Consider the following 17,497-nt stretch of genomic DNA (forward strand, 5'->3'; position numbering starts at 1 on the left):
TTGCAAAATCAGCCTATTAGAGGGGAGTAAGAAAAACAAAAGACAAGCTGTTTCTAAAACCTTCGGAAGATATAGTTACGAATCCTTTATTAACTTGATTAATTCTTACATAGAAGTCTTACAAGAATGTGTGAAAACCCACCAAATCATAAACAAATGACCAAATTATTCAAGGACATCAAGAAGTCGTTCTTGCTGCCAAGTTTCATAGATCATTAAAAATAAGATATCGATTGATATTAGCATAACGAGCATTATGAATGAGCATGTTGAAATTGAATCGCAAAATATGCATTGATCTGCTACTATCACTCTACATCCTTCCCCCTCAAGGGAAAACAGGGCAAGAGTTCCAAATAAATTTTGAAGTATTGTTGGGTCAATTTGTGGATAACAAATGATGTTTGCCGACACAAATGATATATTCCTCCTTTGTTTTCTTCTTTTCAAAAAGAAAAATTCCCAACAAGTAAAAAGAAGCAAGAAAACTTGCAAGACTAGTCTGGCTAAAGGAAATGGAAATACAGCTCTAGTCCAGCTCTAATTTATTCTCCAACGGTCAAACCAAATCCAAATTTGTAGTCTTTTTTCTTGTGATCAAGCTGCAACGAATAAATATGAAAATCATGTCAAGGCAGGATGAATGATCTGAGAAACTTATATATGAACATACTCATCAGACTAGATTTTCATGCACTCCAGACACACACACCCTAACAACAAAGAGTTTTAAAAAGGAAAATGCTCTGACCTCTGCAGAAAGAATGAAATTCAGACCCATGTTTAACCTCTCCTCCAAAAAAGCAGCACAAACACCATTGGAATCAACCTTTCCCCTAAGGCGGCACTATAAAATAACCAACACAAATGTTGAAATCAGATAAGGCGGCTTTTAAATTGAATAAAATCGGTTAAATTTCATCACGGTAAGCAAAATTTAAATGGCCACCGGATGACCTCCCTAATCCAAATTCGACAACATAATAATCAACATGACCTCTCATGTCAGTAACACAGGATTATTATTAATATCAGGGTGATCCTAGTCAGCTTTCGAAGGGTTCTTTTTTAGTTAAAGGGAAAGTATACTTATACTTTTCTGCAAATTCTAATAACTTTTCTTCCGCTGTAAATTGATATTGCAGAATACTATATCCCAATTAAAAATTTTTAAAATAGGCATAAAAAAATCTGGCGTCACTGAAATCCGCCAAGGAAAGACAAAGCATTACTCCCTGGTTCTAGTAGAGGAAACAATTTAAATTATTCTGTCCAGATATGTGTATCCATTGAAATTGGAAAAATTAGGTGCTCTGGCTTTCATTGAAAAAAAATTAGCAATAGAGAATGCAGTATCGAATCAAAACTGAAAACGTTTTTAGAAAACATATGGTGCAGCTTTCAAAAAACACTATGGTTAAAGAAATTGAAAGTTCGAGACAGTATCTACTGCTCTATTTCTTACCAAATAGAGAAGACAGCCAAAAATGTTGCTCTGAATAAAATATGAAAGGAATGAAAAGATATTTTTGAAAATGCAACTAAGTACCTCTACAGTAAAAATTAGCAACCCGAAGAAATACAAGAGATATACATTTTATGCTAAAAAGGTGCGAAGTTGGACACAAAAACTAGGGATAATCTTGAATGAGAGAAATTCTATTTACACATTCAGTGCACTACATCCATTATGTGTTTTCTAGAGTATTTTCGGCATCCAAATCATTGGAGGATGCAGTGCCAAAACAAACAGCACACGTACATATATCTAAAGCATGCAGATTGATATAAAGTCAATATTAGCTCCACACTTTCAATTGCAGCAAGTTTCCCTCCGATGCACCCATATAAGATGAGAACAATGTGGAGTTTCATACTCAATTAGGGCAAATTTAATGTTACAAGCACATACAAAATCATTTGTGCCACATGAAAGCAACTCTAACTGTTGAGCCCATAATCCCGTTCAAGGCTCAATTATGTCTAATGTAAGCATGGCCACACATTCACATTCATGTCGTACTATTTTCCGTGGCTAAATTCATAGAAGAAAAAACTACCTGTCTGAGAATGTAGTCATAACCAAAGCTAGCAGTGACGTCTCTTGACAAGTAGTTACACATCAGATCAGCAGCTAGAGAAACCTGCGAGGAACATTTCATGTGAGAAATAAAAAGGACTACTGAAATCACAAATCTACAATGTGATGATGGACGCACCTTCTCAGAAACCTTCTGAACATAGCTCAAAAGAACCATTCCAGTGCTGGCAACTTGTCCTGTGGCAACCTGGATGCAGATGATCAATTTGATAGATTTTAGAAGTCATACAACACGAATAAAATGAATAGATAACAACGAAAAAGGAAACATTGAACAAAGAATACGATATATAGCATCAATGTTATCAACCCAATAGTGCTAGCATTAATGATACCCTTGAGTATTTATTCTAACAAAAAATAAGTGAAATGAGATCATAAATAGTCAAGAGTATTATAGGAAAAAACAAATAATTTCGTCAAATGTAACAAAATTCATTTTTAGTTTTCTTGGTATGTGTAAATAACCCTAAAACGACAGCTAAAAAGGAACAGAGGGAGTATTATATATTTCTATGTTCATATTTTCATTATACTACAATAGTAATAGTTATATTCATTTCATATATTTCTAAAAAAGATGCCTTATTATTTCATATTCATGTATATACATATACTAATAGTTACAGCTATAGAAGGGTTTGTGAAACAGACTGTTTCTTCTTCACCATCTCCCCCTAGCAGGGTAGAACATGGAGGTTGGGTCAATGGAGGAATAGATAAGGGTGCATTATCATATCTATATTCCCACAATTCGTGGCCCCAGGCAAGTACGGCAGCAGTCGCAAGTCCTTCCGCAACGTGACAGTGCTATAGGTAACGTAAAAGCATACCATACCCGCATGGTATTTAATATCTATGATGTACATCGTAGTTTTACTCCAGGAATATTGGAAAGACAAAACTTGAAATTGGCTGGTAAAGCAGTACAATAGTATTGGGAATAATATGCTTACAAACAACAGAATAGACTGACTGCTATAAATTCTAGATAAATAAACAGATGCAAAATATCAGCAAAATATCAGAAATTAGATATATAAGCAGAGGGAAGCAGGTAAGCTGCTGATTGTGCATGTAGGAACAAGTCTTAAATCATTGTACCATTTTATCAGTGTTGTAGCGAGCAGCATAACCTACACCGGACTTTCGATGCTGACCAGCCCAAAATACCTCTCCACCCAACGATAAATGATTTGTCACACTCTGGAAAACAAAAGTCAATATTCAGTAATAAAATAGATTAATTCACAAGCCCATAAATTGTACCAAACCATGCAGCAGATTGGATTGATTGACGTGTTCAGGATTAAGGGAAAACACAGTAAAGCTCATGAACTATTTAGAATAACAATAAATCCAAAACAGACCTGAAATAGATATTATCCAATTAAAATATCAACACAACAATTATGCATCACACCCTAGATAACATGAAAAAATTGCCCATAACAAACGGAATGTATCTCAAAAACTAAGAAACAGAGAGAATAATGTTCCAATGATCTTCAATACTACCATCAGTTATTCATATTAATAAAATAAGAACCAACACTGATGTAAAACAATTTTCAAAGAAGCAGATAGTAATAAGTATGCATGGGGTCCAAATGAAATTAAATATTTCAACCTGAAAAAATTAAGCTGATGGCCGCATAGACAAGTCCATAAATTTATATTTACATATATAATTCGAACTTTTTTGTTACAAAAATTTAGGGTGAGGAGATGGCACCCCAGTCCAAGGCAGGTAAGACCTTAGGACTTAGAGCACTTACAAAGGGATTAACATTAACTTCTCTCTAAAGGCACTGGTGGGGAACCCAGAACTTCCGGATCCAAGACCTGTTTTTTAACCACTAGACCAAACCTTTGGAGTAATATATAATCCAAACTTACTAATGACTTCATACAAAGAAGAAATTAAAAAAAAAAAATATCATTCAACAATGACAGATTGACCATCACCTGACCTCAAATATTGGCCAAACTACTATTCAGTTAAAAATATTAAAGCAATTATATATCTAGAGAGCTTCCATTATTGAAAAATTTCTATCTTCCATATACATATGCATAGCACTGAAAATTTTCTATCTTTCATATATCTATATATCTGAAGCATGAGCACTTATTAAATGGTGATGTACTTGTGCCACGTATATATACCCGATACTTGTGGCTTTCTCATATATTAATATAAAAGGGGCAGCCCAGTGCACTAAAACTATTCGTAGGGTCTGATAAGGGGTCCCACCATTTCGGTGTGTTGTACGCAGCCTCACCCTGTTTTTTACACAAGTTGTTTCCATAACTTGAACTCATGACCTATCACGTGACAACAACTTTACCGTTGCGCCAAGGTTCCCCCTTGATATAATAATATTTGTTTATTTGAGTTTTTGTGTTGTAAGAAAACACAATTTTTTTACTTTACAATCTATTAATGTGATGTTTTGTTGTGAATAGAAAAGTTTAGCTCTCTAAAATTGTATTATATAAAAAAGCTCTCATTACTCAAAAATAAAAAAAAAATCTCATTACTTTATCGCCGTACACTCAAAAATAAAAAAATAAAAAAAGCTCTCGTGTATTTTATCGCTGTACACTCACCTTAAGTATTTTTAAAATGGCGCACGCACCCGTACCTGTACCTTACCATCCCTGAGTAGAAATATCCATCTTTAAATAAAAAAAAAATCATAATACTCCTAATACTAATTAAAATAATCACAGACATTTTAATTAACCTTAATGACTTTCTTTGTTAATCACATCCAGATTTTCATATAAAACAGGCCCTTAAAGAAGAAGAAAAAATAAATATGGCACACTGCATGCAGATCCATTACCTGAATATAACTTGCCCCTAGCAAGGCTCCATTCCCCATTTGAAACTGTGTTCTGTAATCCTTTCCCTGAAAAATACAATATTGAACTATAAAACAGGGAAAGTACATTATGACAATATGCATGCATAATCAGATAATGCTCCACTAAGAAACTACAAAAACAATATATGCCAACTAGAAGATGAGGGCAACAAATGAAATAATCAGAAAAGGAAAAATAGTTGACCTTGTAATCAAAGTTAATCATCCCTTGCGACATATGTGGCTCACTTGTTAGCTGTAAAAAGGCAAGAAAGTATGAAGTTATGGTGAATAAAAAGGACAACAACAAAAGACTACAAATAACAAAAGGGAAGGGGTAAGTTGATGTCATAAATCAAATACTCTGCAAATAAATTGAGAGATCATTCCATGGCAGATAAATTATCCTTTTCAGCCAGCAATAAGTAATCATTTCAAACTTAAAACTAGACACAAGAAAACATTACCATAGTCTCATAACACTATCAAATAAAATCTAAAAGATATATTGGTAACTAATCAAGGAAGTAGAAACAGGCAAACAGCAGAAAATCATAAGCTATATTGCTCAGAATTGAAACAAGCATATACACACACCTGAGCATTTGCTTTCAAAGTGAGATTGTCAAACACATCATACTTGACTCTTGCAGTTACCCTTCCATCAGTCATAGCTCTCCCCAAAAGCAACAGCTACAAAACATCACCTTGGTCAAAGAATGCATTATTATATTAAAACCTCTACAATATCAACGCTTATGGTTGAAGGCTTGTGTGGTGTCCGACACGTCTTCGACGCCGAAGAAATTAGTTCAATAAAGTCATTTTCTTAAAATATTACCAGTATACATGTCAGAATCCTCTGTACTGCTAACATTTCTGATTGAAGGTGTATTTGGTGTGACTGACGTCAAAGTCATTTTTAGTGACTGACGTCAATGTCAAGGACACATATAATTACATATCAATTATGCCATTTTCTTAAAGTATTATTTGTATAAAAACTAAAAAAAAAAAAAAGATGAAAAGGAAGGTATACCTTAGGATGATCGATGAAGTTCGCGCCGAATTCATAGTTAGCAGTTGGAATTTTAATAACCTCAGCAGACTGAGAAGGAATCTCAGTAGGTCCCATCGAAACACTGAGTATCAAATCACAACAATAAAATAAAATAAATAAATAAAATCCTACAAACAAAGATTCAAGTTCAAAAATGAAAAATCCGAAAGAGAAAGTAAGGTACCTGTGATTAAGAGAGAATTTCTGGTTAAGCATTTTGGTGAAATCAAAACGCATGCCTTCAAAAAGTTCCGGCTTCAAAGACACTGAAAACAAAAAAAAAAAAAAGAAATTGATTGAGATTGTTGAGTATAATCGTAGAAAATGAAGAAGAATTAGAATGAATTAAGTGAAAAAGAGAACAGACTCACTCATAGCTTCGCGATGAAGTTCTTCGAAGGGAATGGGACAAGGAAGTTTAGAGTAATCGACTTTCTGATCGACCTTCTTGTCGTCGGCGGTGGGAATCGGTGGAATCATAGTCGCCATTGTTAGAGATCAGAGAGAGAGAGAGATTCAGAATTGATTTTCTAAAACCCTTTGTTTGTTTCGTTGGTTCGTTCCCAAAGTATGCTATGCTTGTGACTGCTAAAACCCTAGCTACCTCTTTTCTTTTGCATCACTCTTTACCTCACACGCTTCATTTCAATCTTTACACACTTCTACCCGACCCGTTCATGATGGATACGGTTTTTTGCTACCACGATCACCGCAACCCGGTTACTATTGACTTCTTTACCAAGTCACTTTTAAAATAAATATATTTCTCTTTAAAAAAAAAAGTTGATTAAATATAACCACCGGTTCCCTCAAAAAAAAAAAAAATATATATATATATAACCACCGTTTAAAATTATTATATATTTTTTACTATTATTCAAAAATGGCCACTTATGATAATCGATTTGAGAGGGTTTTTACTATTATTTCTTGTTCCTGGTGTGGATTTGTCTAACTGCAATAGTACATATGTTAAAACAACTAAAAATAATAACTTTTTATTGAAGATAATAATTATTTATTAGAATATTATATAATTAATATAAAATACACAAGTTCCCCTAAAAAAATACACAAGTTTCAATATAAACTTGTTATTTTAAATTTTTTAACATATGCAAGTTTGCACATGATAGAAAAATCACTCTTTTTTAAACCTGTATATTAATCTATTCATATTCAACTCTCTTTTGTCGACGTGTTCATGATATTATTCTGGTTCTGATCACTTGTGTTCTCTATTTTGTTTGAAAATATATAAATAATTTGAGATTCCAAAACTTCTCTTTTATGTTTGAATAAGATTTGCTTCCCTTAAAATGATACTTTTTTTTTCTTTCAAACAAAGAAAGACTTTTGCAAAATTGCAATCATAGTTGTCAATTGCTTAAACTATGAGCATTAAATTTAGGTGTTAATAACATTCAACTAGTGTTGAATCGTGTGTCATGTGAATTCAATCTTTAGGTGAAATAATATTTGGTTAGTCTTTACTACCTCTAGTCAAACTCTAAATTAGTTAGGCATTTTCTTTTCAAGAAATCATAAGATTAAACCAACAAAATGAAAATATAGAACATTTGGGTCAAGTTTAATATCAAACTATTGGGTCATGTTTATGAAACTTCCACAAGAGTTTCTATCATGACACGCATATTAAAGAGGTTTAAATATGTCTCTGTTTTCAACCAATCAGAAAGTTGTAGGGATTCAACATATTATGTCATCAAAGTTGAATTTGAATTTTAGGGTTCTTGATTTGGGGAAGAAAAACCCAAATTTTAAAGAGTGATGAAGATGCACAAGGCTTTTCTAGATCGAAGGATGTTTTTCTTTAAGTTTTATTAACACATCAACAAGTTAGGTGACACATCAACAATATTTGCGTAATTACCTTTTTTTCTTTCTCTCTCTTCTCTCCTTCTTAAACCCTAGCCGTCACCCATTTCTTCTTCTTCTTCTTCTTCTTCTTTTTAGAGGGGTGATTTAGGGTCAATTTTGACCCAAAAACCACTCATCCGAATTGTTTTTCCTTCTATCCTAATTGAATAAGTGATTTCACATATTTTATGTTTTCTTTCGTTTGCTTTTGTGATTTCGTCGTCTCTTAACGACTCTAATTGTTTTGATTTCTCGTCTTTGTGCGGTGTGTTTGATTTCCCGTCTTAGTGCAGTGTTTATTTGATTTAGGTTGAAAGATTGGCTTTGAGCAAGTGCAGATCCGATCAATGACAATGACTTTGGCGTCGTCAACGTTGCAGATCCGGAGACATGAGTATTCCGGAGACATGAATATAGTCATATTAGTCATATTTGTAGGCATAGGTACTTCCGTTTTATGCTGTTAACATGGATGTTGTGAGTTTGTTCACAGATTCATCCTGAATTTGGATTTGTATTGTATCGATGTACCCTATCAATTTGAATGAATGAATATTGTTTATTTTTGTCAAAAAAAAAAAGGTGACATATCAACATTTTTTAAAAGAAAATTGAAAATAAAAGGGAAAGGTCCGGGGACTAGGATGATATATTGATGGTGCACTTAATTGATTAAAAACAACAGCATAACTAATGATCATATAATAGTATAATTAATTACACTTAAATGATTTAAAAAAATACATTATTCGTAATTTGAAAAAGAAAAATCAGTACTCCCCTCATAAAACCTCCATTCGCACACACCCTTAAAAAGAAAAGTAAATTCTCTTCTCTTAAACTCTCCATCTAAACCCTTAGAGTTAGGCTGTTATGTCACTTTTCGAAAGCTCATAGATCGAGCCATGTTGAGCACATGGTAAAATCATTCAAACTTGAGGAAGAAAAGAGAACACGAACTTAAGTTATAAGAATATGGAGAAATGAAACCTCCACAGTCATCTCGCAATACATAAATATGGAGAACTGAGAACGCATAGTCATAATTTTTTAAAGTGCTGTTTTGGTGGTGGTGTCTAACTCGTTTAAATATCCCGGCTTGCCTTTTTTATGAATGGTGTTGGGATCCTTTCTCGTGCCTTGCTAGAAAATAGGTGTTGGTTGGTGTTTTGGGAGGCCGGTGTTTGGTCTGCTGTGTATCAGCGCCTTTTTCCTTTCCTTTGGTTTGTGGAGGTTGTTTTTATGCTTTTGCTTTTTTGGTTCTTTGCTGTTTGGGGGGCTGCTACGCGCGTCTGTTATGGACAGCGGGTAGCAGTTTTTTGTTATTCTGTTTCTCAGAGTTAGCAGGTAGTGGGAGGTGTTTGTTTTGTTTTTCCTGTCTCCGTCTATATGCGGTGCCTATCGTAGTTTCGTCTTGTGCAAGTTTGTCGGCTTCTTGCGACATCGTAGCCTAATAATATTTGCTGATTCAAAAAAAAAAAAAAACATAGTCATAAATTGATCTCAACCCTTCTTATCCTCTAAAAACTCGCTGAACTCGAATCAATTTTGAATCAGCCAAATTGAAAAACATTATGCCTTGCAAAATGGTCGGGAACAACAAATATACTCTGACAAATTACAAATTTTCCTGACACTCCCTCATATTTGAAACATTATAGTTAATACAAAATCCTTCATATATTCATGGATATCAACAACCCCGAGTTTGCTGTTTGGGCAGTTTAGCTCTAAACTACAAATGGAAAATCATGGGCATCACAAGGTCATCCACACTAACTAGTTGCATAAGGGTGCAACATCAACTCAATCTCTCGCTCTATTATGACAAAATTTTGCATCAGCAGTCTCACAACAAAATTCTGCATCAGCAGTCTCACAACAAAATTCTGCATCAGCAGTCTCACAAGGAACATTCTATTATTGCAACTGCCTATTTAATCTGGGAGGATAAGCATGAACATACTGCAAACTTATGACAAAATTTTGCATTAACAGTCTCACAGCAAAATAAAATACTACATTAGTAGTCTCACAACGTTGAAAGATACAATCACATACAAGGTAGATAAACTATATTCCTGCCCTGCAAATAAGTATAGATGATCCAGAATCACCGAGTTCTATTTAAAAAATTCATATACGTCCTTACTTTAATTTCAGAAACAACACATTCTATTATATACATCACTATCATGTACATGCAAACTGCATTCAAACAGAGAATTTCAAATCAAAGTTGTAAGCAACTAATAGATTTTGTGACATGTTTCCATGACATTTAAGATAACAATTTACATTGTGTCCTTTATCAATGCTGAAATATGTCTCTCCCTCTCATGTCTCTATCTCTCGCTATATACATAGTGACTCTGACAGGCAAAAACATTTGGTTATTTTAAGAAACGAGAACAAATAATTAACCAAACAATAAAAATCAGCGGTCCTTATTACTTTTAGAAGGTATCATGTACTGCTATATCACCATTCATTTCCTCTCCCGACGTACATTTCTCTAGGCACAAAGTAAAAAATTTCAATTCCAAAAGAAGAAAAAAAACGAAATCTGACAAATCAAATTTTATAGGTACTTAAAACTTTCCACCTTTATATATCTATTTACTTTTCAATCATTAATCTGCTATGGTCGACACTATGTTACAGAATCGGCGGGAAATGAAGGGCTGACTCATTATCAATACGTGTGATAGGACTGAAGTTTAGAAAAGATATGTCGTTCCATTTCATGCTAAAAACGGTCTTATATTATGACATTCTTTCTACAATTGTGAACTATCAACAAAACATTCGATTACGATTGAAGAAAATCAATTAACAAGCTAATTTTTACACAGACGGTAAGAAACAATTGTTTTGTTACTTTACACTAGTAATTGCATAGCTGGAAAAAAAAGATGTATTTATTAATGCAAATACGAATGAAACTTTATGTGTTATCTCATTCTTACTTATGGAAAAGGTGGTTTCAAAGATTAAAAGCACACAAACATCACTTTGCGAAGTTCGGAAAGTCATTTCGAAATATCATTTTTGTTTAAAAATGCTAAAAAAATCATAATATATTCTTATATTGGAGGTTGGGTAACAAGACTAATTTGAGCTAAAGAAAAGAGTTAGCGGTCCTGGTTTCAAACTCAGACGAAAAAGAACAACTAATTTAATTTAATAGCATAGGTTTGGTAACTCAACTCATCTGAACTAAAGAAAAGAGTAATTGGTCACGGGTTTAAACTCAGAAGAAGAAGGAAAAAATAACATAACAACTAATTAACAACATTTGCCTTTCAAAAAAGAGTCTATTCTAATACTCTTACAAAATAGACACTTATACTCCTCCCTTAATACATGCCACTCACATATGATTACAACCCTAACAACAATATACAATTTTAATCTTCAATGCATTTATATTAGAGAAATTGGTTTTTGAGAAAATCTTAGCCAAAGAGAAAATAATTTTAATAACTCTCTTTCTATATTGAAATAATGTGCCTCCCTTTTTTGTGGGTTTGATAATTTATTTGGGAGTAGGTTTGCAGAAAATCCAAAATGTTTAACAAATGCATCACTATTTGAAAATTGAAAAAAATGCTCTTTTGAGTACAATATTTGTCTTTTCTTTCTATCAATGACCCTTAAAATTAATACAGTTTAAAAATTAGCTTAATCGAATTAAAGAACGGGGTTCAAAGGCATACAAAGATTATGTCCCTATATTGTATCCTCCTAGCATTGAAGGGTCGTAGTTGAAAAAATGTGTCCGTGCAATGTTAAGTTTTGAATTTAGCTGTAGGCAGGTATTCAAGATGGGGCAAAAAATTATCTAGTGATTGACATAGGTTATACACACGGACTTAAAAACGGGATTCAGCACATCACATAAAAAATAAGCACTTGGTTACGGCAAATAATGCAACCTGCAAAAAATGAGTTTGAACTTGACCTACAACTAAACTCAGCTCAAATGCTTAAACATGCACACACACATCTTCAAGTCTTACAATCAGGTTATGTTTAAACACCCATATCATATAACAAAGTCGGTTTGGATTCTCTAACACAGACAATCAACAATAAAGTGGAATTGGATCAAATTTGATAATATCCCTCTTAAATCCAGGAAAATTATCCTGATCCACAGAAAATAACAGCATATAAACACATTATTACAAAACAAAAAAAGAGATAAACTTACCATGCCATCAATCAGCATGGACGCAAAGACGAAACTTTTGCCATCAATCAGCATTAAAGCAAAGAATGCTTACATACGTATACTGACAATTGGACCAGGAACAAACTTAGTATGAGAAAGAGAGACAAAGTGGCATGCTCTAGTGATTGGTTACACTGGGTATATAAAACAACCCAGTGGTGGAAGACCAAAAACAACCCACACTAGTATTAGACTAGACATGATTTAAATTAGCATATCTAAAACATAAAACCAAACGGCAGAAAAACAAATAAATAGTAGTCAGAAACATAGCTCAACGCCAACCCTAATTCCCAAACATACTATAGACCAAACACTCAATCCATTCAAACTGATAGTTATCATTAACATTCAAAAGATTGCAATTGCATACAGATTATACCAATTCAAACCACACAAATCGAATTCAAACAGAACAACCAATACAAACATTTAACTCGGAAACTTATTCAAATCAAATTAACTAAAATCTTTTATAATTCCATTGAAAATCCACCAAAACTGAATTAAAAAAAGTGCACAGCAATAGCAATTTTAGAGAGTACAGAATAACATGAAAATATCAAATCCAATAACTGATAAAAATCTAACGATAAGATTTCTGGAACCTAGCACGAGCACCACGACCACCAAACTTCTTAGGCTCACAGCGTCTAGGATCAGCAACAAGAAGAGTACGATCATAACGAACAAGAATATCCTTAATCTCCTTCTTACTCTGTTCATCAACATATTTCTGATAATAAGCAACCAAAGCCTTCGCAATACTCTGACGAATGGCATAGATCTGAGAAGTGTGACCTCCACCCTTCACACGGATCCTCATATCAACTCCGGCGAAACGGTGTCTGCCGAGAAGGAGGATTGGTTCGTATGCTTTGAAACGAAGAATCTCAGGCTCCACCAGTTCGATTGGACAGCCATTGATCTTGATGAGACCGCGACCTCTCTTGCAGTGGGTAACTGCAACAGCGTTCTTCTTCCGGCCAAAGCATTGCACCTGTTCCATCTTGCTGAGCTTCTTTCTCTCTCCGCCGCAACCAACACCAGCAGCTGAAGCACACAGGTTTTGATTTCTAGGGTTTCAAGGAGTATCTATTTGATCAATATATATAAGAGCTCCGATAGGGTTTTTTGCAAAATACTAAAATGCCCCTCCAACTCCAAATATTTATAAAACTAATTTATTTTATTTATTTCATTAAAATGTTTTTTCTTAGAGGAAAAATTATATAATTTATTTTTGAAGGATCTATAATTCTTTTAGAGAAAGTTATATTTCTTTTTCTAACTCACACCAATTAGATTTTTTGACAACTCAAATCAAGTTATCTTGATGACTTGGGATATGTTTAGCTTGCACAATAAATTAATTTATAGTGATATTTTATATCTTACAAGTTCATACATTAAAAAAAGACATGTTTGATAACCAACGATTTTTCATCAATCTATGTCTTAATTATAATTTATGCTCTTAATTTTACACTTATGTTAATAAATAGGTTAATAATGTTTTACCCCCTGTAATATAGGTCATTTTTGGATTTATCCCGTTGTAATTTTTTTTCGTCCTTGTAAAAAAAATCCAGAATACCCCTTAATAGGTCATTTTCAGAATTTTTCCAAAAATTTTGGTTTTCGAATGGCCTATTAGGGGGTATTTTGAAACAATTTTTTTTTTACAAGGACGAAAACAAAAACAAAAATTTACAGAGGGCAAACCCGAAAATGACCTATATTACAGGGGTTAAAACATTATTAACCCAAAATAAATATTACTTGAACATTTTGTCAAAAAAAAAAATATTACTTGAACATATTTTTCTATGTTATTTCATATTTTTTTAATCAAACAAAGCCATAATCTTTTTCAAATCTATCGAGAAAGGGTTTAATCCAAATATTGACCTAAAGCACACAATGTCATTTACAAGTCATTCAAGGTTAAATCTTATTGCGCCCTGAAATCTTCATATCTTCATATAACAAGATTCCCTTATCGTCGCTTCTTTCTCCAAAAAAGTCGAATCTAGTTGGAAGTTAGTCTTTCCCAACCAAAAATGTTGATGGTATACCTTAAGAGTAGTCAAAGTTTTCAATCTCTCACTTATCAGAAGATACAAAAGGCAACTCTCTGAGTAACCTGGCTCTGATACCACTTGTCACGGCCTTAGCACTCCGCTTTCTAACACAAATGTGCCCTCTGCCCCTCTTTCTTTATAAATAAAACTATTCTTCAAATCAATAATTGAACATCTATTTTTCTACAAGGGACCGAACTCTATGTATCAACTTTTTATATTCAAAAAAGTCATGTTACCAACTCTTTCAACCACACGTTAAAATTTATAATTTCATTTAATTACTTTCTCCATTCCTTTTTTTTTTTTTTAGCAATACTCCCTCCATTCCTAATTATATATGTTTTGGAGTTGTAGTAAGATTGCAAGTATGCCAGCTATTTCTTCTTTGTCATCTCGATGTTGTTGTTTTCAAATTTTGAACTATGCATAGTGACACAATTAAGGATGAAACATACAGGAAATGGCAAAGGTGGATCTGGTAGATGACTAAGTGAACAACAATATAAATGAAAGAAGAAAAACAATTAGGAATATTAAAAGGAGTATTTGTTTTGAATGGGAATGAACAGAAGAATGGCCACACATTGAAGAAAATTTAGTCTGATGACATACGTTTGGTACAACATTTGAACTTGTTACTTAAGGCATATACTTATTTTGATGCTATATTTTATTTCATAATTATTGTCTTCTTTATTCCGCAGAACCAACAACTAGTGCTAAAGATTTGGTTCTTTGTGGTGATTGTCTTGCAACGCTAGAGGGGGTTCAAATGATTCTAATTATGCTTTTTAGAGAGGTGTTGGAGAATTAACATCAAGTGAAGAGTTTTCTTCAACATATGTTTGGTAACAATATTTTTTTATAAGCTTGGTAACATGATATCCAAACACGAGCTTATCTATCTATTTGTGCAAACAAGTATACATGTTCCTACAAACAGCTTGGTAACGTTGATGTTGTTAATGGAACATTCGATTTAGTTTAATATGCAGTGAAGTCATAGTTTAGTTAATGTCACTACAAAAAAATTCCAAAACCTGCCTGCAGTAATAATATTTAACATATAGTTCAATTACTAACAGCTGTCAGCTGGTGAATTTTCCTTAGTTACACTATGCATCAATAACCATATGCTGGCTAAGAGACCAAAAATTTGTCTTCTACAATATATTCCATTTTTTTTACTGCACATTTTTCCATTAGGATCCACAAAATTCCAACATTATTAAACCCACACCTTAAGGCTACAGTTTTTGCAGGCTCTCTGGTTTTTCCTTTAAGATCCGTCTCTTTCAATATGCAATAGTTTTTTTCAGCTTATTTGAATTAAAATACAACTTTTTTCATAGTAGTTGTAGCCTCGACAAAACCAAAGACTAAAAAAACATCATTTACTACTTTGGCATGTATATATAGTGACATATTACAATAAACAATTCACCACCTACTTCATTATTAAGGTTATAGTTTCTCATACAAACAAGACTCACTAAATCTTTTTCTCTCCCTCTTAATTTCTCATCAAGAGGGGAAAAAAGAAAGCTAAGAACCATGAAGAGGAGGTTCCAGAAAGTTTGCACTTCTCTCAAAGAGCAAAGTTGTATAAGGTATGCAAAGATTGCTTCAGCTGCAGGTTTTTCTGATATGAGTCTCATCATCATAAAAGCAACATCACCTGATGATTTACCAGTTCATGAAAAATACATACAACACCTCTTGAAACTCTTCTCATTATCTCCATCTTCATGTCATTCCTTCGCAATCAGCTTCACTCGTCGATTCGGAACTACTCGCAGTTGGAGGGTAGCACTCAAGTCATTGATTCTTCTCCACCGTTTACTTCGTTCCGTTCAAGGAAACTCTCCTTTATGGACCGAACTATTATGGACCCGTTCCAATGGTTTGATCTCTCTCTACCCTTGTCATTTCAAGGATACTACTTGTTCTTCATCAACTTGTTCCATTTCCTACACCAAATTTGTAACTTCTTATGCACAATTACTTGATGAAGCTCTTAACTGTGTTGCCTTGGATAACACGAAACTTGAAAACCAACAACACTTAGAAGGAAAAAATGAAACTTTTCAAGAGAAGATAAAAGAAATGGGTGAGACACTTGAAATCTTGCCACAATTGCAGAGTATTATTGACAGGGTGATAGATTGTTATCCTATAGGAGTTGCAACAAAAAGTTTCATTGTTCAGTCTGCAATGAAACACATAATTCGCGACAGTTTCATTTGTTACACAATGTTCAGAAGAGAAATTGTTGCTGTAATGGAGAATCTTTTTGAAATGTCTTATAGGAACAGCATAGCTGCTTTTAATATATACAAGAAAGCATCAGTGCAAACAAATAAGCTTTGTGAGTTCTATGAATGGTGTAAAGCAAAAGGGTTGTGTGGTTACTATGAATATCCTTTGTTAGAACCAATTCCACATATACAAATCAAAGCTTTGGAAAATTTTTTGAGTGGTATGTGGCAGTTGACAGAGTCGTGTTCATCATCGTTGTCTGATCAGGAATCTAGTTCTGTTTTTACCGAAGAAGATGGAAGACAACAACAACAAATGATGAAAGGTAATGAAGTGGAGAAGCCTTTGATTGATCTAGAAGGAGAAAATGACGATGTTAGTTGGGAGACAGTGTTGGAATCTTCTGTTAGTTTTTGCCATAGTTATGATCAGATTCATAGTGACCTGATCAATTCTAATGGCTATCAACAAGGATTAATGGACAATGATCATAGCTTTGATGGCATGTGGGAAATTTCAACAAACAAATCTGCTGCTTATAATCCTTTCTCTCAGCAAAGTTATGAATCCAGTTACAATGGCAGATTTGATCACAACCCTTTGTATCCCTGGGGTCCATAATGGATTTCACCTAGTACAATTTATTGTATTCTTTGAATTTCTCTGTTTTTTTTATTATTTCATTTGTTGTTTCACCTAGTTCTTCGGGCATCAAATTCTAAGTGTGGAATTTTGTTTTGATATTTCTAAGTGTGGAATTTTACCACAGGAAGAAATTGCAAGCAAACGATCTCAGAAAAATTCATTGTGAACATAGAATTATTAAAATGTTACTAAAAAATAGAATAAATAAAACTATTGTTGACATTTCTTCTATTTTGCTACAACTTTTACAAGCTGGTAGTGTGTTGATGAAACTGTATAGTGAAATATTATACTTGATTAAATAAAAGGAAAAAGGGACCTCTTCAAAACAATTAAATGAGCTCAAACTTTCTT

General features: G+C 33.4%; 3 protein-coding genes across 3 annotated transcripts; 1 reads left to right on the forward strand and 2 right to left on the reverse strand.

The window, feature by feature from the left end:
• Window positions 1-269: 269 nt before the first annotated feature.
• LOC146934726 (mitochondrial import receptor subunit TOM40-1-like) lies at window positions 270-6,617 on the reverse strand. The gene is made up of 11 exons (XM_085706657.1): window positions 6,406-6,617; window positions 6,219-6,300; window positions 6,014-6,116; window positions 5,572-5,667; window positions 5,180-5,230; window positions 4,954-5,019; window positions 3,206-3,307; window positions 2,220-2,288; window positions 2,061-2,144; window positions 752-847; window positions 270-602 (listed from the first exon to the last, which is right to left on the reverse strand). Exons 1-11 carry the CDS (start codon window positions 6,521-6,523, stop codon window positions 546-548), a joined length of 924 nt encoding a protein of 307 aa, XP_085562783.1. The 5' UTR covers window positions 6,524-6,617; the 3' UTR covers window positions 270-545.
• Window positions 6,618-12,477: 5,860 nt separating this feature from the next.
• On the reverse strand, window positions 12,478-13,244 carry LOC146934727 (small ribosomal subunit protein uS9). Its single transcript, XM_085706658.1, has one exon. The coding sequence runs from the start codon at window positions 13,159-13,161 to the stop codon at window positions 12,739-12,741; it is 423 nt and encodes a 140-aa protein (XP_085562784.1). The 5' UTR covers window positions 13,162-13,244; the 3' UTR covers window positions 12,478-12,738.
• Window positions 13,245-15,779: 2,535 nt separating this feature from the next.
• Window positions 15,780-17,242, forward strand: LOC146934728 (putative clathrin assembly protein At1g03050). The gene has a single exon (XM_085706659.1). It carries the CDS (start codon window positions 15,794-15,796, stop codon window positions 17,117-17,119), a length of 1,326 nt encoding a protein of 441 aa, XP_085562785.1. The 5' UTR covers window positions 15,780-15,793; the 3' UTR covers window positions 17,120-17,242.
• The last annotated feature ends 255 nt before the right edge of the window (window positions 17,243-17,497 follow it).

Source organism: Medicago sativa, chromosome 4 (genome assembly GCF_051527215.1).
Source record: "Medicago sativa cultivar Bolivia chromosome 4, Bolivia_mono, whole genome shotgun sequence".
NCBI classification, from domain to species: Eukaryota; Viridiplantae; Streptophyta; class Magnoliopsida; order Fabales; family Fabaceae; genus Medicago; species Medicago sativa.